This window comes from Megascapheus bottae, chromosome 30, assembly GCF_031878675.1.
Source record: "Megascapheus bottae isolate mThoBot1 chromosome 30, mThoBot2.hap1, whole genome shotgun sequence".
Taxonomy (NCBI): Eukaryota; Metazoa; Chordata; class Mammalia; order Rodentia; family Geomyidae; genus Megascapheus; species Megascapheus bottae.
Genome location: NC_143538.1, coordinates 573,945 through 599,458, shown reverse-complemented (window position 1 = coordinate 599,458; position 25,514 = coordinate 573,945). Strand labels below are relative to the sequence as shown.

Sequence of the window (25,514 nt, the reverse complement as noted above, 5' to 3'; positions counted from 1 at the left end):
GTCTCCGAGGAAGGGGGAGCAGGGCAGCTAGCCCAGGGCTCCCTGGCAGCGGCAGGACCTGAAGCCAGTCTCCCTTCATGGGACACGGGCTCAGAGCGGCTGGGGTTCCCAGGGCCGCCCCACACTGATCACAGCAAAGCCGGGATTCTAGCGTGCTGCTACCAGGCTAGCATACCTCCATTCCATGAGAAAAGTCACCACCAGTCACTGAGACTGACCCTAGGACAGCATGACTCAGAGTCTGCAAGGCAGACAGGGAGAGCCCGGTATGCCTCCGTCCTCAGAGGGGCTCTGCCCCCTTTACTACACCCCCAGCTGGGTCACACATACACACACACACACACACACTCCCAGGGCAAGTTGGAGCCAGTGGGGGTGAGGCTGGCGGGTCCAGTCTTTGCCTTTGCACGCTTGGAGCAGAGGGCCAGGCAGATGTGGCAGACGTTGTCCATCCTGTCAGTGAGGAGCCTGCAGGAGACAACAGCACTGCTGCTCTACTACCCCCCCCCCCCTCCCCCCCCCGCTCCATCCTGCCTCCTGGGGGGGGAGGAGTCCCTCGAGGGGGCGGAGTGTGGATAAGGACGCTGCCCCTCCCCCCGGGCCTTGCCCAGGAAAATGTCTGCTAAAGACCCCCTCCTCAAATCCAAGATGAAGCCAAGCACAGTAGATACTCGTTTATGTAAAATAATAATATTAATAGTTGCCCCAAACTGTTAGAATAAAAAAATAAGTTTCTGAGGGGGAGGGTCCCCACACTGGGCGGGGGGTGAGCACCGGGGGTGGCGGGGGCAGGGCCCCCAGCAGCGCTGAGGTCGGGTCGGCGGTCAGTGCATCCTGACATGGCCAGTACGTCCTGGACCCAGTCAGTGCGTCCTGGTGTGGTCAGTGAATCCTGAGCCAGTCAGTGCGTCGTGGCGGTGTGGTGGCTGCACTCCGGCGCGGTCAGCGGCGGGCAGCGCGCTGGCGGCCCCGGGCACTGTGGCTGGGCGCCGGGCAGGTACGGCAGCACTGGTTACGGATGCTGGGCAGTGCACAGCGGCCGAGCAGGCGCAGGGTCTCGCAGAAACTGAAGGACAGGCGGTCACGATCGCAGCCTGGTGATGGGGGGGGAGGGTCAGGATGGGAGACACCTAAAGGATCCCCCAGATTTCTAGTCAGGATGGAGCTTGAGGAGAGGCTTCCGTAGCTGACCTGGTCTTTGAAGCAAAGGACCTGAGACCCTGCCCTTGTCCATCCAGCCATGGGGAAGAGGGTGGCGCTGCCAGTGTGACGTCAGCAGAGGTGACGTCAGCGCCCACCGCAGAGAAAAGCAGAGGAGCCTGCCCGAAGATGACATCCTCACCTCCCCACCTTTGTACCTGAGGACCCTGACCCACACCTGAGCACTGCTCGGAGTCCACCCCACTTTGGGAGCCAGCTCAGCCTCGGCTTCTGGGTCACAGGCCAGGCCGGAGCCAAGCCCTACCTGCCAGGCCAATCTCCCTGCTTTATTTACTGATTTGTGCCAGTCCTGAGGGCCTGAACTCCAAGCCTGGGCCTGGATGCTGTTCCTGAGCTGTTGTTTGTTTATGGATGGTGCTTTTCCACTTGAGCCACAGCTCCACTTCCATCTTTTTGCCGATTCATGGTGGCAAGAGTCTCACAGACTGACCTTCCTGGTCATGGCTTTGAGCCACAATCCTCAGATCTCCGCTTCCTGAGTGGCTGGGATTATAGGTGTCAGCAAGTCCTGACCAGGGCCACCCAGGCCACTGAGGCCCCAGGGACCGAGCGTGGCCTGCTTGGAGAGGGAGGCACTTCAGTCCTGTACAAGCTGAGGCTCTTCTGCCTTCTGTCTGGTCATTAGCAGAGCTATTTTGGGAGATGGCTTGGGCTCCAGCCCCCTGGCCTTGTTCCCAGCTCTCCGGCTACCGTTGATGTGCCCCTGCGACTTCCGGGCCTGCTCATTCCAGGAGTTCCCTGGGAGCAGGGGGAGCTAGCCCTGCATCTGGGGACACCCCGAGGCATGGCAGAGGGCATGGAGTGCCAGGCAGCCTCTGCCACCCTGGCTGGAGGCAGAGAATCCAAACCCCTGAGTCTGGAGGAACAGGATTCCTGGGTGACCTTGGGCAGGCTTGACCTCTCAGGCCACGCCCAGTTCCCTCCTGTCAGTGGCCCCCACAATGGGAAATGTGGACACTACCGGACATGTCAGCTGCCTTGGCTTGCGTGATCAACATGTTCTGGAGTTTCCAGAATTTCCAAATATCCTGTCATACTGTGGTCCAAACCATCCCAACACGTCCTGGCCGGCAGCTCGCCCCCTCCCCCCTGACCCTGGCCACTCAAGCTGGGATCTGGCGGATCACAGTTCATAGCTAGCTCAGTCAGGAAAAAATATGTGAGACACTTATCTCCAGTGAAGCAGCCAAAAGCTGGAAATGGTAGAGTGGCTCAAGTGGTGGAGCACCAGCCTTGAGTGAAAAACCCAAGCAAGAGAGCAAAGGCCCTGAATTTGAAGTCCCAGGACCAAAAGACACCAGAGTCCACTGTACAGAGAAGCTGCCAGCTGCCATCCTGAGCACCAGAGGCACAGGGCAACGTGCCAGCCCCTAGCTTAGCCATGCCAGGAAGCACTTACAATATTTCTGGGGCAGATATGGAAGCTAGACTAGAGCAGCACAAGAAGGTGCAGGTGCCTGACCTTCATTGGACCTTGAGGTGATTTGAGGGGGGGGGGGGCTATCTCTAGATGATGGCTCTCAGGAGCTAGGGGGAGGCAGATCCAGGCAGAAATGATGCTGGGGACAGGGACAGCTCTTCATGTACAATGACAAGCTACTGGGTTCCTTCAACTGGCACAGGCGACCCTGTGCTCTGACTCATTTTGGGGCAGTGGTGCAGTCTCACAGACGTCTTGCCTGGGCTGGTTGGGAAGGGCGGTGTGTGTGTGTGTGTGTGTGTGTGTGTGTGCGCGCGCGCGTGTGTGTGAAGTGTGCGGGCACGCGTGCCATCTGCGCTCAGGACCTGGGTGGAGGCTCCCCCTTAGCTGAACTTCAGGCTGCGCTCTGCAGCACTAGGGCCACAGCTCGCCCCTTTGTGCAGCCAGGAAATGAAGGCCCAGGGCAGGAAGGGAGCCAAGGCCACAGCTGGAAAAGAGGGCCAGGTGCGGGGGGCGGGGGGGGGGGGGGGGGGGGGAGGAAGGAGAGGACGGGGAGGGGGCCTTGGGCCCAGGCAGGAAGGGGAGGGCCTGACGTCATGGCTCCACCGCCTCGCCTTCACCCCACCCCTCCAGCCCGGGTGGTGACGTCATCCTCGCAGCCTCGGCCTTGCCCCGCCCGCCTGGGGTGGTGACGTCACCCTCCCCGCCGTCTCGGCCCCGCCCCGTCCGTGACGTCGCCCTCCCCGCCGTCTCGGCCCCGCCCCTTCCCGTCCGTGACGTCGCCCTCCCCGCCGCCTCGGCCCCGCCCCTTCCCGCCCGCCCCCGGCACTCACGAGGGAGCTCCCCCGCGTCACAGTCCTCCGTGCCGCAGGGCCGCGAGCTCTCGGGCCAGGGCTCGTGGCTGCAGAGCTCGCCGTCCTCCTCGCGCAGCCCCGTGCGCGTGTTCACGCACCGGACCAGCCGCCGCTGCGCGCCGCCGCCGCAGGGGGCCGAGCACTGCGGGGGGAGGGGGAGGGGGAGGGTGAGGGGCGGGGCGGGGCCTCGGCGCTCCCTCCCGCGGGCGCCCCGCCGGCCTCACCTGGCCCCACGGCCCCACCACCCACTGCGTGCAGGGGTGCGTGTTGCACGGCTGGGTGGAGTTGGGCTTCGCCGCCGCCTCGCACAGCCCCGGCTCCGGGCAGGTCACCAGCCGCTGCTGCTCGCCCCCTCCGCACGCCTCCGAGCACTGCCAGGCGGGAGGGGGGGTGAGGAGGGCAGGGGCGGCTGGGGAGGGCGGGGCCGGGAGGGGGAGGGCAGCCTCACCTCCCTCCACGAGGAGGTGTACCAGCTGAGGCAGGGCTGGGCCCCGCAGGCGCGGCGGGGCGGGGGCTTGGCCGGCCCCAGCTGGCAGTGGAAGGGCCGCAGAGGCCGCAGGTCCTGCGTGTCCACGCACTGCACATCGCGCACGGAGGAGCCTCCGCCACAGCTCCGGGAGCACTGCAAAGAGAGCACGGGCCAGACATGCGCACATGGCAGGGGCAATCATCACCTCCGCCAAGTGGACGGCCCCGACAGCAAAAGGGGAGTCCGAGCCGGACACGGTGGCTCACGCCTGTCATCCCAGGACTCGGGAGGCTGAGATCTGAGGACCGAGGTTCAAAGGCAGCTGGGACAGGAAAGCCTATGAGACTCTCATCTCCAGTGAGCCAACAGAAAACCAGAACTGGAGCCGTGGCTCAAGTGGTACAGCACCAGCCTTGAATGTAACAACTAAGGGACAGCGCCAGGCCTGAGTTCCAGTCCCAGTGCAGTCAGGTCCCTGCCCTGTGGGTCTGGAAACTGGGGGCCAGGCAGGACCCCGGGCCACACAGTTCACTCATTGCCCTCACTCACCTTACTCCAGTTGCCCGTGTGCCAGGCAGCACAGGGCCGCAGGTGGCAGTGGCGGGCGGGCTGGGGCCGGGCTGTGAGGGGACAGTCCTCGTCCCGGCCAGAACTGCAGCCCACCAGCCTCCAGGAGGCCCCCAGGCCACAGCTGGTGGAGCACTGCAGGACACAGAGACTCGGTGAGCACTGAGAGGGTCCCAGCCCCGCTAGGCCCACCAAACCAGAGCACCACCCCAAGGCCGAGCCAAACCATAGCCTCCCCCCACTTCCCAAAGAGGCTGGGCTGAGGCCCGACATGGGGGGGCTCAAGCCTGTCATCCCAGCTACTCAGGAGGCTGAGGTCGAGGGATCCAGCAGCCGTAGCAGCTAAGTCCACCTGTCTCCTATTAGCAAAAGGCTGAAAGTGGAAGTGTGGCTCATGTGGTCGAGGACCAGCAAACCAGACACTGAGTTTGAGCCCCAGGACCACAAAAGAAAACCCAACAGCCAAACAAGACTCTTGTCTCCAGCAAGGAGCCATTAGTGGAGCTCTGGCTGAAGTGGTAGAGAGCCAGCTTTGAGCATGAAAGGTAAGGAACAGCATCCAGGCCCTGAGTTCAAGCCCCAGGCCTGGCACACACACGTGTACACACATGCGTGCACTCAGCCCTCCCTGGCACTTGCCTGGCTCCAGTTCCCGACTAGCCAGATGGCACTGCCAGGGGGCGGGAGAGCAGCAGGGGCACTGCTGTTGAAAAAGCTGTCTGGAGTCAGTGTAGCCAGGTCCTCCCAGCCTGGGGGCGTAGGGGAGCTGGGAGGCCCTGGATTCAAGGTGGTGGTCCAGGACAGATGCTGGGGAATGGACAGCAGGGTAGGAAGGAAGTTCCCTGGCTCGGCCAGGTCTGGGACTGGAAGAAGAGCAGCCTCTGGCTCCGTAGGATCAGACGTGTCCCCGATCTCTGAGCCAGCGGCTGTGGGAAGAGAGGGAGAAGCCACGGCCATGGTGGGCCAGGCCTCACTCAGTGAGGACCCCAGGTCATCCTCCAGCTGCGGGTCCGGGGCTGCTGTGCCCAGCTCCTTCCTGTCAGGACTGGGCAAGGTCGAGGAGCGCTGCGTGGGGACAGGGTGTCCAGGCAGGGGGGACACCCTGGGGCCTGGGGGTCCTTCTTGGTCTTCAGGGATCCACTGTGGCGTTCCTGGCGGGCTCTGCTCTGCCCCCCTCGCTAGCGGCTCATCCGGGCTCGGCGGGGCAGCTGATGTTTTTTCTTCATTGATCCAACCAGGGGACCAGGCGGTATCCGGGAGCTCAAGATCGGGAATCCCCATGGGGGCCTCGTCCTCAGACAGGAAGTTGGTCAAAGGGACATTCCAGGGGGTCTGCTCCAAGGGTGGGGGTGGCAAGTGGCCAGTTCCGTGTGGCCCTGACTCGTGGGTTCTAGGAAGTTCCGTGGCAGGCCTGGTGGTGGCCCGGGGCTCCTCGGAGGAGCCGTAGGACAGGTCCTCGTGGAAGTTGATGAAGTTATAGTCGTAGTAAAAGTCATCAACAAACGTGGGTGCGGGCAGGCCCGGGGCCTCCTCGATGTCGTTGCCGATGGTCACCGAGGCCGTGGGGGCGGTCGCGGGGACGCGGGCAGGGATGAAGTCCACCTCGTTGAAGAGCTCGGAGCTGGGGAAGCCGCTGGCCGAGCCCTCGGGGTCCAGCGAGTCCGGGGGGCGCGCGCAGGGCGGGCCGGGGCAGGCGGCCTCCTGAGCAGGGCGGTTGGCCGGGTCGCAGGGGACGTCGGTGTCGTTGGTGCAGAGCACTTCCCGGTGCCGGGCTCCCACGCCGCACGTCACCGAGCACTGCGGGGAGGACGCGGAGGGGGTGCGCTGGGCCGGGGCCGCCCGCCTGCACCCCCGGCCCGGGCCCACGGCTCGGAAGGCCGAGGCCTGAGCATCCCGGCCCCAAGCCAGCAGGGCGGGAGCATCCGTGAGACTCGAGTGACCCAGCAGAAGGCCCGAAGTGGCGCTGTGGCTCAAGTGGTAGAGCGCCAGCGTGAGCAGAGGCTGGGGACCGCGCCCAGGCCCCGACTTCAAGGCCCGGGACGCGCGCTGCCGGGGGCGCAGGGTGGCCGGGCCCGGGCTGCACTCACCTGGGACCAGTTGCCCACGGCCCAGGTGGCCGGGCAGGGCAGGTGGCGGTTGCATGGGGTCTCGGCGGGAGGCGGGGGCAGGGGCTCGCAGGCCGCGGGGTGCAGGGCGCTCTGCTCATCCAGCCCGACGCGGCGGAGGCACAGCACCGCCCGGCGGGACAGGCCTCGGGGCCCGCACGAGTGGGAGCAGGGCTGCCACTCCCCGGCCCACCACCTGGCGGGGGCGAGGTGTCAGGAGAAGTCCCGGGGAAGGGGCGGGGCCGTGCGTGGGGGCGGGGCCTGGGAAAGGGAAAGGGCGGGGCTGTGGATGGGATGGGCCAATGGTGGGGCGGGGCGGGACTGTGCGTGGGGGCGGGGCCTGGAGGGACGTGGAACGGGAAAGGACAAGGGCGGGGCTGTGGATAGGACGGGCCAATGGTGGGGCGGGGGGCGGGGCTGTGCCTGGGGGCGGGGCGGGGAACGGGAAAAGGACAAGGGCGGGGCTGTGGATGGGACGGGCCAATGGTGGGGCGGGGGCGGGGCTGTGCCTGGGGGCGGGGCCTAGAGGGGCAGGGCGGGGCTGTGGATAGAGGCGGGGCCCGGGAGGGGAAGGGGCGGGCCTAAAGCCCTGCCGGCTCCCTGTCCCTCCAGCCCCGACTCTAGCTGAAATCGGAGGCTCGAAGCAGGGCCCCTGGGGCTCTGTAGTAGGATCCGAATATTGGGGTTCACCTGGGGGGACAGGGGTCCCCGCTGCACGGCCTCTGGCGGTCGTCGGGCCGCTCCCTGGGGTCGCAGTGGTCCTCGTCCACCGGCCCGGCCTGCTGCTCCTCACAATGCACACTCTGCCTCTGCGTGCCTAGCACCACGGGGGACTCAGCAGAGCCCAGCAAGCACCCACCCGGCCCTGGCTGCCCGCACAGGCGCCTCCACCTTCGGCCTCCCCAGCTGTCGTCTGGGCCGTGGAGTAGGAGGAACAACAGAGCTGGGCACCGGCTGAGGCCTGGGGAAGGGAGGGTCACCCAAGGCCCCCAGTGGAGCGCCAGGCCCGTGCGCCTGCGCGGCGACTCCACGGGCCCCGCCCCTCACCTGTCCCGCAGGAGGCCGAGCACGGCCCCCACGGCCCGTGGCGCCAGGAGAAGCTGGGCGGGTGCGCCCGGCCGGCGGCGCGCGGCTCCCTGTGCACGGTGTACTCGTAGCGCACCCCGGGATTGCTCTCCTGGAACAGAAGCTGGGGCGGGGGAGGGGGGGGCGGTGAGACCCGGGGGGAAACTGAGGCCGCCCCCCCCCCGCGCCCCGCGCTCACCTGGATCCAGACGGGCTCGCGGGTGGGGCCGGGCGCCGTGAGGTTCTCGCGGTGGCCGGCGCGCGCGTAGGTGAAGGCGGTGCCGGCCGCGTGGTAGACCCCGCTCCACTGGATGGTCCAGCCGCCGTTGAGGAAGTAGCGGTCCGGGTCCTCGCCGCGGAGGGCCAGGAAGTTGGCGGCCTCGTCGAGCTCCTGGACCACGATCTCGCGGGCCCCGGCCGGGATCCGCGCCACGTCCACGTACCCTGCGGCCAGGAGCGCGCGGCTGGGCACCCCGGGGCAGGCCCGCCTGGCAGGAGGGGGGGACCCGGGGCGCCCAACCCCGGGAGGCTCCAGGGGCCGGGGACGGGGCGCGGGCGGGGACAGGGGCGCCCTACCCAGGCCCTCGGCCTCCAGGAACGTCTCGCGGACCGTGTGGCAGGTGGAGCCGTTGCCCCGGCAGACGCCGCAGCGGTCCTCGGTGGCGTCCGAGTCGATCTCGAAGTCGCAGCCCACGTTCTGCAGGCGCAGCGCGGGTGGTGAGGGGGGTGGGGGGGCAGCCCGGAGCCTCGGACGCCCTCTGGGCCCTGTCCTCCCAGCTACCGACGAGGCTGAGCTCCGCGATCGCGGTTCAAAGCCAGCAGAAAGCCAGACCTGGTGCTGCGGCTCAAGGGGTAGAGCGCCAAGCCTGAGAAAGCCCAGGGCGCGCCCCGAGCTCAGGCCGGGCCGCTCCCCACGCACACCTTGCAGATGCCGTTGATGCAGAGGTGGCGGCCGGGGCGGCCGGGGTAGCAGGGCGTGCCGTCCATCACCGCGTCTCGAAGCTTCTCGGCGAAGTTCTCCTTGGCCGGCCGGCAGTGCAGCTCGCAGGGGTTTTCTGGAGGCCGAGGGGGACGGGGGGTGGGGGGGGTCCGGTCAGGGGGGCTGTGGGAGGACCTGGGGGCTGGGGAGGGGGGTCCCCAGGACTCACCATCATGCACCACCGGCACCCACGTGTACAGCTGGCCCCTGTAGACCCGGGAGTCGAAGTGGCTGCACTGCACTTGGCGGAAGGAGGGATAACCGGGGGGACAGGCCTGGAGGTTGCAGAGCCGGAAGCGCTTCCGCTCCCCCAGGCAGTACTTGCCCTCGTACTTGGGCCTGTGGGAGGGGGGGGCAGGAAGAGGCGTAGATCCGCACCCCCTTATGGAGGGGAATCCAGGCGTTCCCACCCCGTCCCCCTGGGTGACACTGGCCCCTTGTCCGCCACCCAAGTTGTAAAGCCAGGCCAGGGGCCTCACAGTGCAGGTGAGGCTGCTGAGAGCCAGCAGCAGAACCATGGCCGCCTCCTCCCCTCACCCTGGGCCCCCAGCCCGGCCAGGAGCCTGGGTGCAGGGCCCACATCCTCACAGCCCCCAACTCAGCAGAACCCCAGACGCAGGAAAGGGCCTGGCCCCACTGAGTGGGCCTGCAAACGCCCTCGCTGGGATGCTGGACAGGGGATTTGAACTCCAAGTCCCCTGCGGCCAGTGGGGTCGGGGTCTGAAACACTTCCCCAGCCAGGCTGGCGGCTCACGCCTGTCACCATGCCCGGCTACTGGGAGGCTGGGGTTGGAGGATCCTGGTTTGAAGCCAGCCCAGGCAAGAAAGTCCGTGAGACCCTGACCTCCGGTGAACCCCAGATATCCCGAAGTGGCTCTGTGGCCCAAGGGGTACAGCGCCAGCCCTGAGTGAAAAGCGCCCAGGCCCTGAATTCAAGCCCCCCCACCCCCCCAACAGCATCAACAAGTCCCCGGAAGTGACCTTCTGTGCTTGGCTGCAGGCCATACTTACAGGGGACGTGTGCATTGGCGCTCTGCGCTCTGCACACCCACGCCACAGCTCCTCGAGCACTCGGACCAGGCGCTCCAGCCTGACCAGCCGCCATCCACGGACTTGGGCTTGAAGCCCACGGGGACACACTCCCCATTGAGACACCACTGCCGAGACACAGGGAGGCAGAACAAGGCCCCCTCAGCCCCGTCATTCATTCACACTTGAGTCAGAACAAGGGGATGGGGGGTGGGGGGAGGCTCACGCCCATCATCCCAGCTACTCAGGATGCTAAGATCTGAGGATGGCAGTTCAAAGCCAGCGCTGGTAGGAAAGTCCACGAGACTCATCTCCAAAGAACCAGCACAAAGCTGGAAGCAGAGCTGTGGCTCAAGCGGTGGAGTGCTAGCCTTGAGGAAAGAGGCTCAGGGACAGCGCCCAGGCCCTGAGTTCAAACCCCAGTAACCCCACCACCAAGACGCAGCTATGTTTCCTGAGTTGGAACACAGCAGGGCCAGTGGTTTCCCCAGACACCTCCTACCTTGTCCTCGCCACACTGCGTGCCATCCACGGCGGCGTCCAGCTTAGAGTGGCAGGTGGTCCCCACAGAGCACCAGAGGGTGTGGCACACATTCTGTGAAGAGCAAGCACCGGCCAGTGGCACGCCCCTCCCCTGTGTGCCACATCTCTGTCCCCCACTCCCTGGCAGCCACCTGAGCACTCCATTGTGGGGCTGGCAGAGTGTGGGGCCTGCACATGCAAAGGTCCTGAGGCCTCTAGTCTTGTGTGTGTGTGTGTGTGTGTGTGTGTGTGTGTGTGCGCGTGCGCGCGCATGCGCGCGCACTGATCCAAACTGGTGTCACTTGAGCCATATCCCTGCTTCTAGCTTTTTGGTGGTTCACTAGAGATAAGGAGACTCAGGGACTTTTCTGCCAGGACTGGTTTTGAACCGTGATCCTCCTATCTTGGCTTCCCCACCTCTAAATCTTCTGTATCTTTTTCACCCTGGCCCCTTCTCAGGGCTCTGTCATGGAGCCCTGAGCCAGGGCTGGAAGCCAGAAGCCTCCAGGCTCACCTCGCAGCACCGCCCAGTGCCCGAACTTCCGTTTCCCTAACTTTGCTGAGAGTCTAGCCGGAAGTCCCAGCACTAGTAAAATGGTTGACTCAGAATCCAGACCCCAGCTGGGCACTGGTGGCTCACGCCTGTCATCCCAGGAGGCTGAGATCTGAGGATGGAGCTTCAAAGCCTGCCCAGGCAGGAAGTCCGTGAGACTCTTACCTCCAATGAGCCACCAAGAAACCGGAAGTGGTGCTGTGGCTCAAGGGGTAGAGCGCCAGCCTGGAGCTGAAGAGCTCAGAACAGAGCCCAGGCCCAGAGTTCAAACCCCAAACCCAACCAAAAACAGTGTCTCCTGGGTTGGCCTCGAGAGGCCGCCCCCCACCCCCCTCACCTCACCCCCACATCCCCACTCACGTCCATGTCGTTGCAGAAGGAGGAGAAGCCCCCGTACTGCAGGCGGCACTGGTGGCTGGCGTCGTAGAGGACGCCTGGCGGCACGGAGGAGAAGCGGATCACTTCCTTGGCGGGAGGGTCATCCAGGCACGCGCCCCACCCGCGGCTGGGGACGGCACGGGAGGACACGTGAGGCCCAGGAAGGCCAGCCAGGAGCCCGGCCTGCATGCCTGTCGTCCCAGCTCCTCGGGAGGCTGAGATCCGAGGATCGAAGCCTGCCCCATCGGGAAAAGTCCAGGAGACTCCGATCTCCAATCAGCCACCGCCAAAAAGCTGGAAGTGGAGCTGTGGTGCAAGTGGCTGAGCAGCGCAGAGGCAGTGCTCAGGCCCTGGGTTCAAGCCCCAGGACCGCCCCCTCCACACACACTCATGTATTAACAGCGGCGTGTATACAGGACAGCCGGCCGGCAGCTGGCCTTTCCTTCCTGTGGCGGCTCCCGGCCAGCTTGCACACCCCACGTGAACGTGGGCCAGCTCTCCTCCCTCGCCCTTCCCCAGGGCTAATTCTAGCAGCTGAGAGCCGGGCCGCGGCTGTGCAGGAAGCCCGCTGTGTCCTGCACCGGCCAGCTGCGTGCCCAGTGCCACCGCCCCGCCATGGTCTGTAGAAGTCCACGCACACCCTTGCCAGAGCCTACAAGCTCAGAGCCCGGGCTGAATCCTGCGTGGACCAGTGGTTTTCTGGAGATGTCTCATGGAGTTAGCTCCCCGGGCTGGCTTTGAACCAACGATCCTCAGATCCCAGTGGCCTAAGTAGCTGGGATGACAGACGTGAGCCATAGGTGCCCGGCTGGTAGTAGACATTTGCCGGGATTCCAGAGGCGTTGGCAGTGGGTGGTGTGTGAGTCCCCCCGCCCCACTGCTGAGCTCACTTGTTATTCTCTCTGGGCACCCTGTCTCCAGCCACAGCCCCTGCAAGGAGCAAGCTGGGAAGGAGGGAGTCAGACCCGTGCCCCTGTTCCCACCCCCTACCTGCCACCTGTCACTTGAGCTGGGGTCACGGAGCTAAAGTCTTAGAGCCAGATGCCTAGAGCTAGTGGCTCAGGCCTGTCGTCCTAGCTTTTCAGGAGGCTGCGATCTGAGGGTGATGGTTCAAAGCCAGCCGAGGCAGGAAAGTCTCCATAAGCTTTATCTCTAACCACTCACAAACCACAAGTGGTGCGATGGCTCAAACTGGTAGAGCGCAAAAGAGGCTCAGGGACAGCGCCCAGGCCCTGAATTCAAGCCCCACAAATAACAAAAAATAGCCATCATAATGGCAATAGTAAACGTTTAGCAAGGTTATACTCCTGGCAGTCCCTCATTTAATTAAGCAGCCTGATTCGTACAGGCCTAAGGAATAAAGTAAATCATCTCCCTCGTGAGTCAAGGCCCATTCCCCAGGCCAGGTGTTGAACTCAAGGCCAGGGTGCTGTCCCTGAGCTGCTTTTTTGGTCATGGAGATAGAGTCTCACCAACTTTCCGGCCTGAGTCCCAGGGCTGGCTCCCAGTCCAGGTTCCAACCAGCTTACTGGACTCCAGACTCGCACATCCTGTCCCCCAGGGGCGGCCCACGGCCCGCTCTTACCCCCGGGCTGACCACACACTGTACTTGAGCCCTGTGCACACTGGATTTCTAGAAAACAGATCTGATGCCCTGTGCCAACAGAGGGGTCTGTGCTTCTGGCTGACACAGACGGGCATGAATCCACGCGGGTAATGCGGGAGGGAGCAAGATGCGATGACAGCTCGTGGACGAAGTCCACAGAACTCTGGAAGCCGGGAAGCAGATGTCAACTGAAGCTGGCTTGGTCGAGTGGTGGAGGCTGAGAGCCAGGGACCCCCAGGGAATAAGGATAAGCAGAACCCTGGAAGGCTCAGAAATGGGGGAACCCCTTGAGGTCCAGAAGCCAGGAGGGCTTGAGAACAAAGTCTGTCTGTGCATCTGTAAGAAGCGCCTGTAGCTCACACCTGTAATCCTGGCTACTTGGCAGTTAAGAAATTGGGAGGATTGTGATCCAAGGCCAAGCCTGGGCAAAAAGCCTGAGGCCCTGCTGTGCCAGTGGCTCACACTTGCAATGCAAGCTATTCAGAAGGCTGAGCTCTGAGGATTGCGGTTCAAAGCCAGCCCAGACACTAAAGAACGGGATAAGCTTATCTCCAATGAACCACCAGAAAACCAGAAGTGGTGCTGTGGCTCTAGGGGTAGGGCGGTAGCCTTGACCTGAAGAGCTCAGGGACAGCGCCCAGGCCCTGAGTTCAAGCCCCACGACCCACTCTTGTTCCCTGTGTTTACTGCACCCCCCCAGACCGGGGCGGGCAGGACTTACTCCAGGAATCTGGTGATATACTGGCGGCTGCAGCGGGACCAGGCCAGCGGCGCCCCGTCGTACAGGAGCTGTGGAGACATGATGGAGGGCCGTTTCCCACGGGGCTCACAGTCGTTTCCACTGCCATCGTGTTGAATGCCAAAGCTGTGAGGACACACAGACCCCAGGGTGGGTGAGATCTCGCCTCAGGCTGCCAGACCCCCTCCTCCTGGTCCCTCGGGCTGGGTGACCCTCTCGGAGCCTCAGTGTCCTCAGACAAAAGGTGCATGTGAGGGGATTGTACCTCAAGCTGGACACCTGTCACCCGGCTACTCGGAAGGCTGAGATCTGAGGATCACGGTTCGAAGCCAGCCCAGAGAAGAAAATTTTGTGAGATTCTTATCTCTAATGAACCAGCAAATAAACCAGAAGTGGAGCTGTGGTTCAGGGGGTAGAGCACCCAGGCGTGAGTAAAAAAAAAACAAAAACAGCTCAGGGACAACACCTAGTTCCTGAGTTCAAGCCCGAGAACCAGCACAAAACAAGACACATAGTCGTTACAAAGTGACATGCTGAACTGAAAATCCTTTTGGACAGCTACTTAGAGATAAGCTCTAGTCCCAGGGCTTGAACTCAGGCGCTGTCCTGCGCCTTTCTGTGCTCAAGGCTAACCGTCTACCACCGCAGACTCGGTGCCACTTGCAGCTTTTTCTGAGTAGTTAACTGGAGATGCGTCTTCATGGCCTTTCCTTCTCAGAGCCACTTTCCAACCGTAATTCTCAGCAATTAGGTGACAAGTGTGACGCCACCAGCGACCAATGTAAATGTAATTTGAACTGGGAATGTGGCCTAGTGGTAAAGTACTTCTTGCCCAGCATGCACGAAGCCCTGGGTTCCATTCCTTAGTACTGCAAACACAGAAAAAGCCAGAAGTGATGCTGTGGCTCAAAGGGTAGGGTGGTAGCCTTGAGCTGAAGAGCTCAGGGACAGCGCTCGGGCCTAAAGTTCAAGCCCTAGGACTGGTAAAAAAAAAAAGGAATGGAGAGGCAGTGATTTCCTATCACAACTTTGTTCAACTAAACCTGGTCCCAGCCCGGGCTGGGCGTGCCTCTCTCCTGGAGGGGGTAGGAGGGGATTGTGTATGGGGGGACCCCGGGTTTGAGGCTTTCACCCGGGGCCTGTGCCCTGTGAAGGCCGCTAGCGGGGAGGGGTTACCTGTGGCCAAGCTCATGAGCCACAGTGAAAGCCAGCGGCAGGCCCGTGTCCTCGCTGACGCTGCAGCTGCGTAGTGGCTGACACATGCCCGCGACGTGCGACAGGCCCAGGGTCTCGCAGGGCCGGTTCATGGCCACGCACAAATCCTTCCTGAACAGGCAAAGAAAGTGAGCTGAGGATTCCCCCAGGCCAGGGAGTGGAGGGGGCCCGGGAAGAGCCCCTCCACAGTCCTGGGCCACACACAGAGGAGACCTGGAAAGCAGATGCGCACTGGGAACAGATGTGCACAGCTGGAGACCAGACCCGAGTCTGGGCCCCCACACAGGCCGTGGAATTACAGCCGTGCAATCCAGCTACTCAGGACGCGGGAGACTGCCTGGAGGACAGGGGTTCAAAGCCAGCCTGGGAAACCGAATGTCAGTGAGACCTCATCCCGATCTGTAAGCCGTGCGTGGTCACGCAAGCCTGTGGACCATGAAAAAGGGGGATCGTGGTCCAGACCAGCAGTACCTGGTAAGCAGGATGGCGGTGTCGTGGTGCAGTGGGTGACTGTCCCCCTTCATGTTGATGCTCTTCTGCCACCTACAGAAGCTCCCCAGGGTGTTGTCCGCGTGATGCGTGATCTTCAAGTCCTCCTGGAAACGGGGGGGTCGTGCACACTTCAGCGCCCCCAGAGACGGAGCCGATGCTGAGAGACGAGGCCGGAGGGGGAGGCCCAGGGCGGGAGACCAGGGGGGGACCAGAGGCTGGGAGGCCTATCAGGAGCATGGCCTAGTGGTTGAGTGCTCACTTAGCATGCATGAAGACCTGGGTTCGATTCCCTGGTACCACATGAATAGAAAAAGCCGGAAGTGGTGCTATGGCTCAAGTGGTAGAGCTCTAGCCTTGAGAAAACTCAAGGACAGTGCCTGGGCCCTGAGTTCAAGTCCCAACAAGTAAAAGAAGAAAGAGCGGACACTGGTCAGCTCTGAGGCCAGGTTTCGGGGTCACACGGCCGCTCACCTCATCTTCCAGCAGAACCAGGCGCACGATGGTGATGTGGATGGGGTTTCCGATGCTGGGGTCATGGAACAGGCTGGCCACCTGGGAGAGAAACGGGGGGCTCAGAGGAGGAGGAGGAGGCGGGGCTCACGTGTGTGCACATGTTCACACACAGGGCTGGCACACCAGTACGCACTCCAGCTCCCATGTGCCCCCAGGTCAGTACACAGAACACGGCCCAGCCCCACCCCAGCAATGCCACATCCGGGGCACGCAGCTCTCCTGAGCCACCCGCCAGGAGCTGCTTGACAGACTGGGTCTAAATGCTGGCTTCGGGTGGGGGGGGGGCAGGACTAGCCTGTAAGGAGGGGGTACCTCAGTGGAGGTGGGAGGCGGGCTGGGGACGGGGGCCTGTGGCATGCCCTGTCTTCTCTGCATGCTGGGATTACAGGCCTGCACCCCCTCTCTCCCACCTTCCTCTCCAATTTACAGAGTAAGGACAGAGGCTCTAGCCTGGCCAACAGGCCTTTATGGTCTAGCCCTGACCTTCTGTCCAGCCTCCTCTCCTCCCCCCATTCCCAACACAGGGCCTTTGCACATGCTGTGTCTCAGCCTGAAATACCCTCCCTCCCTGCGTCCAGAATTCAATTTTCTCCTGTCTAGCTCTCAACCTTTGTGGAGACTTTTATTCAAAACTACTGATGATTTGCTGAATGAATGAATGAATCTTAGTTCCAATACATCATTTTATTTTAAAATAACTGAAAACAGGGCCAGGAATTTGGCCTAGTGGTAGAGTGCTCGCCTAGCATACACAAAGACCCGGGTTCGATTCCTCGATACCACATACACAGAAAAAGCCAGAAATGGTGCTGTGGCTCAAGTGGTAGAGCTCTCGCCTTGAGAAAAGTCCAGGGACAGTGCTCAGGCCCTGAGTTCAAGCCCCAGGACTGTCCTTGGACTTTCTCCAGGCTAGAACTCTACCACTTGAGCCACAGCACCGCTTCTGGCTTTTCCTATGTATGTGATACCGAGGAATCGAACCCGGGTCTTCGTGCATGCTAGGCCAGCACGCTCCCACTCGGCCGTGCCCCCGGCCCACAGCTGCCTTTGTAAGGGTCCCAGCGGGGCCTGGACGCCGCTCCTGCAGCAGGCTTACCATGTTCATGATGGTCAGCACGTAGCTCTCCACCTGGGGCCGCCCGTGGTACTCCACCATCTTGCTGTCCGCCACCACCAGCGTCTCCACCCACTTTTCCCTGCTGACCGAGCGTGGCTGCATTCGCCTGGCCGGCGCGCGCCGCCTCCGCTGCTCCCAGCGCTGCCGCTGGGGCTCAGGGTCCCAGGACCCTGTGGGCCCCAGAAAAGGGGGGGGGCTAAGATGAGCCAGCTCTCCCAGGGCCAGCGCCACTTCTGGTTTTCCCAGGGACTTTCCTGCCTAGGCTGGCTTTGAACCCTGATCCTCAGACCTCAGCCTCCTGTGTAGCTGGGATGCGAGCCGGACACAGTGCTCCCAAGGAGGCTGAGATCTGAGGATCGTGGGGTGAGGTTATGGAGGGCAGGAAAGCCTGAGAGACTGCGGGCTCCAGTGAACTCACAAGCTGGAAGTGGGGTCCGGCTGACTTTAGAGGGGGAGCGCTAGCCTCAGGCAAAAGAGCACAGAGACGGCACTCAAGCCCCGAGTTCAAGCCCCACGACTACCAAAAGAAAGAAAGAGCCTTCTGGATCCCCAGGGAGCAATGTACCTTGTACCCCACAGGCCCCCTGAGCCCCAGAGCCTGCGAGCCCCTCGGGGGCCTGGCGCTTGTATATCAGATGTGGCTGTGCATGGCCGGGCCGGGCAGGGGCTCCTGCCAGGGGCTCGATGAAGTAGTCCTCATTGGAGAGCTGGAACACACCTTTCTAGGGAGAAAGCATCGGGGGTCACAGAAGTGGGGGTGCAGGCGCTGGCTGCCCCAGCTAAGCCACACTGCACTTATTCCCACACTGTGTGTGTGTGTGAGTACTGGGACTTGAACTCAGGGCCTTTGCACGCAAGGCTGGCGCTCTACCACTTGAGCCACGGCTCCACTTCTGACGTGTGTGTGTGTGTGTGTGTGTGTGTGTGTGTGTGTCACAATCTTTCTTGCCTGGACTGACCTCAACCAGTGATTCTCCGACCTCAGCCTCCCGAGCAGCGGGGAAGACAGGCTTGAGTGCTCTCCCCTGCACCTCCGCCTGGAATGTTCTGGCCTGCCGTTCTCCCCGGCAAAGAACTTTCCAAACAAGAAGCCCCCCCAGAGGAGGCTGCTCCCCACACCCCCCAGAGGGAGAATCTGTGAATACACTGGCAAGATGGCGGCTTGCACACTGCCAGCCCTGTTGAGCTGGGCAGTGCTGCTCAGAGCCTCCAGGCTGTTTTACACCCCCTTGGCATCCCATCTGCCTCCAGCCACCGCGCCCCCTCCCGCCTGGCCAGCGCCCCGGCTCAGCCTCCATCGCCCCCCAGACGATGAATCACCCCCAAAGCATCTCTGCCCACACCCAAGCCACCAAGACGCTCAGGGCCAACGGCACACACGGTGCCCGGGGCTCAGGCCCAGTGCTGGATAAGAACCCTGGCTGCCCGCACCCGTGTCTGGCCACTCTGGAACTCGGAGCCTGGCAGGCTTAACTTGCCTTCCCTTCCTCCCTCCCTCCTTGCTGGGCTCGAACTCCAGGCTGAGCTGTTAGCCTGTTCTGCTCAAGGCTGGTGCTCTACCGCCTGAGCCGCAGCTCCACGTCCAGCTTTTTGGTGGTTGGCTGGAGATGAGACTCACAGGCTCCCCGCCCCGGCTGGCTCTGCAGGGAGACCGTCACACCTCAGCCTCCCGAGGTAGTGTTCGATACCCACCCTGAGGTGAACATGTGTGAGTCCTGTGCTCGCCAGACCCCACGCTCGCCAGACCCCACACACTCACCAGACCCCACGCTCACCAGATCCCACGCTCGCCAGACCCCACACACTCACCAGACCCCACACACTCACCAGACCCCGCGCTCGCCAGACCCTACACACTCACCAGACCCCACGCTCACCAGATCCCACGCTCGCCAGACCCCACACACTCTCCAGACCCCACACACTCTCCAGACCCCACACACTCACCAGACCCCACACACTCACCAGACCCCACACACTCACCAGACCCCACACTCACCAGATCCCACGCTCGCCAGACCCCACACACTCACCAGACCCCACACACTCACCAGACCCCGCGCTCGCCAGACCCTACACACTCACCAGACCCCACGCTCACCAGATCCCACGCTCGCCAGACCCCACACACTCTCCAGACCCCACACACTCTCCAGACCCCACACACTCACCAGACCCCACACACTCACCAGACCCCACGCTCACCAGACCCCACGCTCGCCAGACCCCACACACTCACCAGACCCCACGCTCACCAGACCCCACACACACTCACCAGACCCCACACACTCTCCAGACCCCACACACTCTCCAGACCCCACGCTCGCCAGACCCCACACACTCTCCAGACCCCACACACTCTCCAGACCCCACACACTCACCAGACCCCACGCTCGCCAGACCCCACACACTCACCAGACCCCACGCTCACCAGACCCCACGCTCGCCAGACCCCACGCTCACCAGACCCCACACACTCTCCAGACCCCACACACTCACCAGACCCCACGCTCACCAGACCCCACGCTAACCAGACCCCACACACTCTCCAGACCCCATACACTCACCAGACCCCACACACTCTCCAGACCCCATACACTCACCAGACCCCACGCTCGTCAGGCCCTGCATATTCTCCAGGCCCTGCACACTCTCCAGACCCTACACACTCACCAGGCCGTGCACACTCTCCAGACTCTGCACACTCTCCAGACCCTGCACACTCTCTAGGCCTGCACACTCTCCAGGCCCTGCACACTCTCCAGACTCTGCACACTCTCCAGGCCCTGCACACTCTCCAGACTCTGCACACTCTCCAGGCCCTGCACACTCTCCAGACTCTGCACACTCTCCAGACTCTGCACACTCTCCAGGCCCTGCACACTCTCTAGGCCTGCACACTCCCCAGACTGCACACTCTCCAGGCCATGCACACTCACCAGGCCCTGCACACTCTCCAGGCCCTGCACACTCTCCAGGCCCTGCACACTCTCCAGACTGCACACTCTCCAGACTGCACACTCTCCAGGGCCTGCACACTCTCCAGACTGCACACTCTCCAGGCCATGCACACTCTCCAGACTGCACACTCTCCAGGCCATGCACACTCTCCAGACTCTGCACACTCTCCAGGGCCTGCACACTCTCCAGACTCTGCACACTCTCCAGGCCCTGCACACTCTCCAGACTCTGCACACTCTCCAGGCCCTGCACACTCTCCAGACTCTGCACACTCTCCAGACTCTGCACACTCTCCAGGCCCTGCACACTCTCCAGGCCCTGCACACTCTCTAGGCCTGCACACTCCCCAGACTGCACACTCTCCAGGCCATGCACACTCACCAGGCCCTGCACACTCTCCAGGCCCTGCACACTCTCCAGGCCCTGCACACTCTCCAGACTGCACACTCTCCAGACTGCACACTCTCCAGGGCCTGCACACTCTCCAGACTGCACACTCTCCAGGCCATGCACACTCTCCAGACTGCACACTCTCCAGGCCATGCACACTCTCCAGACTCTGCACACTCTCCAGGGCCTGCACACTCTCCAGACTCTGCACACTCTCCAGGCCATGTACACTCTCCAGGGCCTGCACACTCTCCAGACTGCACACTCTCCAGACTCTGCACACTCTCCAGGCCATGCACACTCTCCAGAGTCTGCACACTCTCCAGACTGCACACTCTCCAGACTCTGCACACTCTCCAGGCCCTGCACACTCTCCAGACTGCACACTCTCCAGACTCTGCACACTCTCCAGGCCCTGCACACTCTCCAGACTGCACACTCACCAGACTCTGCACACTCTCCAGACTCTGCACACTCTCCAGACTGCACACTCTCCAGACTCTGCACACTCTCCAGGCCCTGCACACTCTCCAGACTGCACACTCTCCAGACTCTGCACACTCCAGCCCTGCACACTCTCCAGGCCCTGCACACTCTCCAGCCCTGCACACTCCAGCCCTGCACACTCTGCAGGCCCTGCACACTCACCAGGCCTGCACACTCTCCAGACTCTGCACACTCTCCAGACTCTGCACACTCTCCAGCCCTGCACACTCTCCAGGCCATGCACACTCTCCAGACTGCACACTCACCAGGCCCTGCACACTCACCAGGCCTCGGCAGGCGCTGAGGGCGGCGCGGCCCAGCGCGGGTCCCCGCACGGAGCCCAGCAGGTGGCAGGCGGGGGCGCGGGCGTGGATGCGGGCCCCGCGCAGGCCCCCGGCGCCGCGCGTCTCGCTCACGAAGCCCGGCGCCAGCAGGTGCGGGTTCGGGGCCAGGCGGAAGAGCAGCTGCCTCCCGCGGAAGCGCAGCGCATAGAAGGCGGGGACCGCGCGGCCCAGCCTGGCCTCGGGAGCCCCGGGAGCCCCGGGATCCCCGGGCCCGGCCTCCGCCCCCGCCCCGGCCGCCCGGCGGCGCAGCGCCCGCGGCCACAGCTCGAAGGACAGGAAGACACCGGCGGCATCCACGCGCACCGGGTGCACCACCGCCACGGGGCCCAGTCCTGTGGGGACACGGGGACATGGTGAGAGGGGGCCCGAGGGGACACGGGAACATGAGGACACGCGAGACAGACGGGGCCCGCGGGGACATGGGGACATGGTGAGACAGACAGGGCCTGCGGGGACATGGGGACATGGTGAGATGGGGCCCACGGGGACACGGTGAGGCAGACAGGGCCTGAGGGGACATGGTGAGACAGGGCCCGCGGGGACATGGGGACACAGGGCCCACGGGGAGACGGAGCCCGCGGGGACACGGTGAGACATACGGGGCCCGCGGGGACATGGTGAGATGGGGCCCGCGAGGACATGGGGACACAGTGAGACAGGGTCCTGGGGGATGGGGTGGGGGGGTGACACAGGGTAAGATAAGGCCTGGGGGGGCAGGGTAAGACAGGGGACACGGGGTGAGATGGGGGACACGGGGCCCGACTGGGTAAGAGGGATCAGAAGGAAGAGCCAGGCCCACGTCCCTGGCTGACACCTGTCATTCCAGCTACTCAACGGGACAGGAGGCTGAGATGTGAGAATCCTGGTTCAAAGCCAGACCGGGCATGAAAGTGTGGGCGTCTCTCATCTCCAGTGAAGCCACCAGAAAACGGGAAGTGGCACTGTGGCTCAAAGTGGTAGAGCGCTAGCTTTGAGCTGAAGCGCTCAGGCCCAGAGTTCAAACACACACACACACACACACACACACACACACACACACACACACACACACACACACACACACACGAGGAAGAGCAGAACTGCCGGAGTCAGATCTTCATTGGACTTTTCATTCCACTACTTCATCTCTCAATGCCTCAGTTTCTCCATCAGCAACACTGCAATACGTGTGTGTGTGTGTGTGTGTGTGTGTGTGTATACTAGCGTTTGAACTCAGAGACTGAGTTGTTCTCTCTCTCTCTCTGTCAGCTGGTGCTCTACCACTTGAGTCACAGCTCCTCCAGGGGCTTCTCTGGTACTTAACTGGAAATAAGTGTCTCACACGCTTTCCTGTCTCGACTGGCTTCGAACTGCCATCCTCAGATCTCAACTCCTTGAGCACAGTCATCGGGATTACAGGTGTGAGCCCCACACCGGGCCTGAAGGAGGTTCTGAACAGGTCTCCCTGCTCGCCAGCTTCCAGCACAGCCACCAGGAATCATCCCAAATCACGCCCATGGCCGGGCTCTGAGGATCACAGTTCAAAGCCAGCCTGGGACAGAGTCCACGAGGCTCATCTCCCAAGAATCACCAAGAAAGCCGCAAGTGGAGCTGTCTGGTTCAAGTGGTAGCCGGCTAACCTCGAATGAGACCACTCACAGACAGGGCCCTGAGTTCAAGCCCCAGGACCGCTGTATATGCAGAAGCTCGAGCTCAAGCATGCATGCACGCGTGCACCCACGCGCGTCACACACACACACACACACAGCTAATGGCAAATTTAACATTATGGTAATTGGTGATTAGTGGTAAGCCTAGCAATTTGGGAGGCTGATATCCAAAAAGATCCTATGTGTGAAACCAGCCTGGACAGAAGAATCCATGAGGATCCCTCTCCAAAATAACACAGCAAAAAGCTGGGCTGGAGGCGTGGCTCACATTAAGCAACCTATAGTACCTTCCCCAAAGAACATGAAAAGTGGGTGAAGTTGCAGAGACCTTGGTGACTGAAGGTAGCACCAGCTGGTGCTAGCAAAAAGTAATTGCAGGCTCGAATCCCGGGGAGTGCTCTAGGAGCAGAGATGCAGTTAAAGCTCCATGCCCGCCTCTCCCCCTCCCCACCCCCCCTCCCTTGTGTGGAGGGTGTCCTGCCAGGTCACAATTGCCACACTCAGAGATAAATACTTTGCATATCGCCCCAGGCTGTCATGTGAAAGTTTCCATGACAGAAATCAACACCCAAGCTCAGGTTGACCCTCCTCTCCCTATCAAGAGCCTGAGTTCCAATCCAGCCCTGCCAAGATGGAGAATCAGACTCAGTAGACAGGACGTTGTGAAATGAACTATTTGCCTGCCAGTGGGCAGGAGGGGAAAACTAAAGGAAGGGGTGACATTGTCCCCCAAGAAAGAAATGTACACAACCCCTGACTTACGGAGCAATGACCCCTCTATACACCTTAACAATAACAATAAAATTAGATTTTAAATGAACAGAGCCCAGTAGGCCAGGGACACGCCTTCCTCTGTAAACTGCTATCACAAAAGTATACGCACCCTGGCCCCCGGCCTTCTCTGGGCAAGGAAAGCCAGCATATGTTTTTTCCCCCCTTGAGCCCTTGTATTTCAAAGAGAGTAGCCATACCTGGGGAGCCTGAGATCTGAGGATCAAGATTTGAAGCCATAAAATGAAGGAAGGGAAGGAGGGAAGGAGGGAAAGAAGGAAGGAAGGAAGGAAGGAAGGAAGGAAGGAAGGAAGGAAGGAAGGAAGGAGGGAAGGAAAGAGGGAGGGAGGAGGGAGGGAGGGAGGAAGGAGGGAAGGAGGGTCAGAATCTATGGAGAGGATGGGAGATGCAGAGACTGCCTGCCTGGCCTGGGTCAAGTTTCGGGGTTCACGGAGCACCCCAAGTCCTGTGATGAGCAGGGGCGACCCACGTGCGTTATTTCCTTTAGGACCCGGCCGGAGCCCTTCCCCAGGCGGCTGCTCCCAGGGGGGGGATGAACCCCACTTCCCAGCCCCGTCCCCCTCCCCCGCCTCTGGGTCCCCAATTCCCGCGGCCCCGCGCCCAGGGCTGTGCAGGACGGAGGGGACCGGCTGGCAGATGAGTTCCCGCCGGAGACCAACCCTCCCGCCCCTCCTCGGTCCCCGCACGGGGTCCCCGCTGTCACCGGGGGGGGGTCCCCAGGCCTGCTCCAGTCCCAGAAAGCAGGGGCGCCCTCCCCGCGGGGGTCCCCCGCCCCGTCACACCTGCCGCTCCGGGCGGGCGGGGGCCCCCCTGCACCCCGAGCTCCACGCCCAGGCCCGGGGCGCCGGCCTCCCCGCAGGTCGCCCTGGAACCAGAGCCTGGACGGCAGCCCGGGGTCCGTGGGAGCCCGGCGGGGCGGGGGGAAGGCGCGGGCCGCCCGGGGGAGGGGGAGGCAGGAAGCGGCGGGACTCGGCCCGCGGCGGTCGTCGGGGTTCGCGCCCCGCCGGGCTCCCCGCGCGGGGGGCCGAGGTCGGGGGCGCGGGGTTCGCCACCCACCTGGTGCGAGTCCGGGGACGCCGGGCGTCAGGACGCAGAGGAGCAGGGGCGGGAGGAGGAGGCGCAGCCCCGGCCGCGCGGGGCTGCGGGGACCTGGACGGCCGTGCATGGCCGGGGCGGGCGGCCGCCCCCCGGCCCGCGACCCCCCCGGTCTCGATCCCGCTCTGCGCCGTCGGGTCCCAGCCTGGTCCCCGGTCCCACGGACGACCCCGCGGCGCGCGCGAGCCCTCGGAGTCCCGGCGGCCGTGCCGGGCAGCGACGTTACGCTCCTCGGGCAACAAAAGGCTGCAAGGCCCGCCCCCCTCGGCGGCGGCGGCGGCGGAGGCAAAGAAAAGACAAGAAGTCGGGAAGGAGAGAAAGAGCAGGAGGGGGAGGGCGGAGGGAGGGAGGGGGGTGCCCGCCCCGCCGGCGTCTGGCCCCGCCCCGCCGCCAGGCCACGCCCACCACAGCATGGCCACGCCCACTGCCGAGCCAGCCCTGCGGGCGCGTAGCCACGCCCTCCGTCTGGCCACGCCCCTTTCCCCGCCCCCCTTGTGGGCGGGGCCAGGAGCCGCGCCCGCCAGGCCGAGGGCGCCCCCTGGCGACGGAGCTGAGCGGGACCCCGGCCGGAGGAGGCCACCTGGAGGCAGCCCGGGCCTGGGGCCTGGACGGTGGACACGGGGACCACGCGGGGACCACGCGGGGACAGCAGGGTCCCCGGAGAGCAGGGATCCAGATGCCCTTCCCCCACCTGTCGTTCCCCCTCCAGCTTCACCCCAGGCAGCAGAACCTTTCCCGGGGCTCCCTGGGAGCCTGAACCCCCCCTCCCCACCCCCCACCCCTTCACCCCACCCCTTCCAGCCCCAGCCCGCACCCCAGCCAAGGCCCCGGGCACTCGGGGAGCCAAGTCCCGGCCACACCTGGGCCTCCCTCGCACGCCTGGCGGCCCAGAGGCAGTTAGGGACACCCACCCCCAGTCTTGGGGTGCCCCCCACCCTGCCTTCTGGGGCCCC

The 25,514-nt window shown here is 63.3% G+C and overlaps 1 protein-coding gene across 1 annotated transcript; it reads right to left on the bottom strand.

Annotated features, from left to right (window-relative positions):
• Positions 1-674: 674 nt before the first annotated feature.
• Adamts7 (ADAM metallopeptidase with thrombospondin type 1 motif 7) lies at positions 675-24,631 on the bottom strand. Its single transcript, XM_090321423.1, has 26 exons — positions 24,249-24,631; positions 21,588-21,688; positions 21,260-21,471; positions 20,966-21,202; positions 17,410-17,566; positions 16,824-17,014; positions 15,686-15,766; positions 15,194-15,318; positions 14,684-14,833; positions 13,490-13,633; positions 11,145-11,289; positions 10,212-10,304; positions 9,692-9,837; positions 8,850-9,019; positions 8,623-8,756; positions 8,278-8,398; positions 7,901-8,145; positions 7,684-7,825; positions 7,327-7,453; positions 6,619-6,832; positions 5,171-6,328; positions 4,514-4,666; positions 3,944-4,117; positions 3,720-3,866; positions 3,475-3,637; positions 675-1,094 (listed from the first exon to the last, which is right to left on the bottom strand). The coding sequence occupies exons 1-26, from the start codon at positions 24,629-24,631 to the stop codon at positions 943-945; spliced, it is 5,265 nt and encodes a 1,754-aa protein (XP_090177549.1). The 3' UTR covers positions 675-942.
• Between the last annotated feature and the right edge of the window lie 883 nt (positions 24,632-25,514).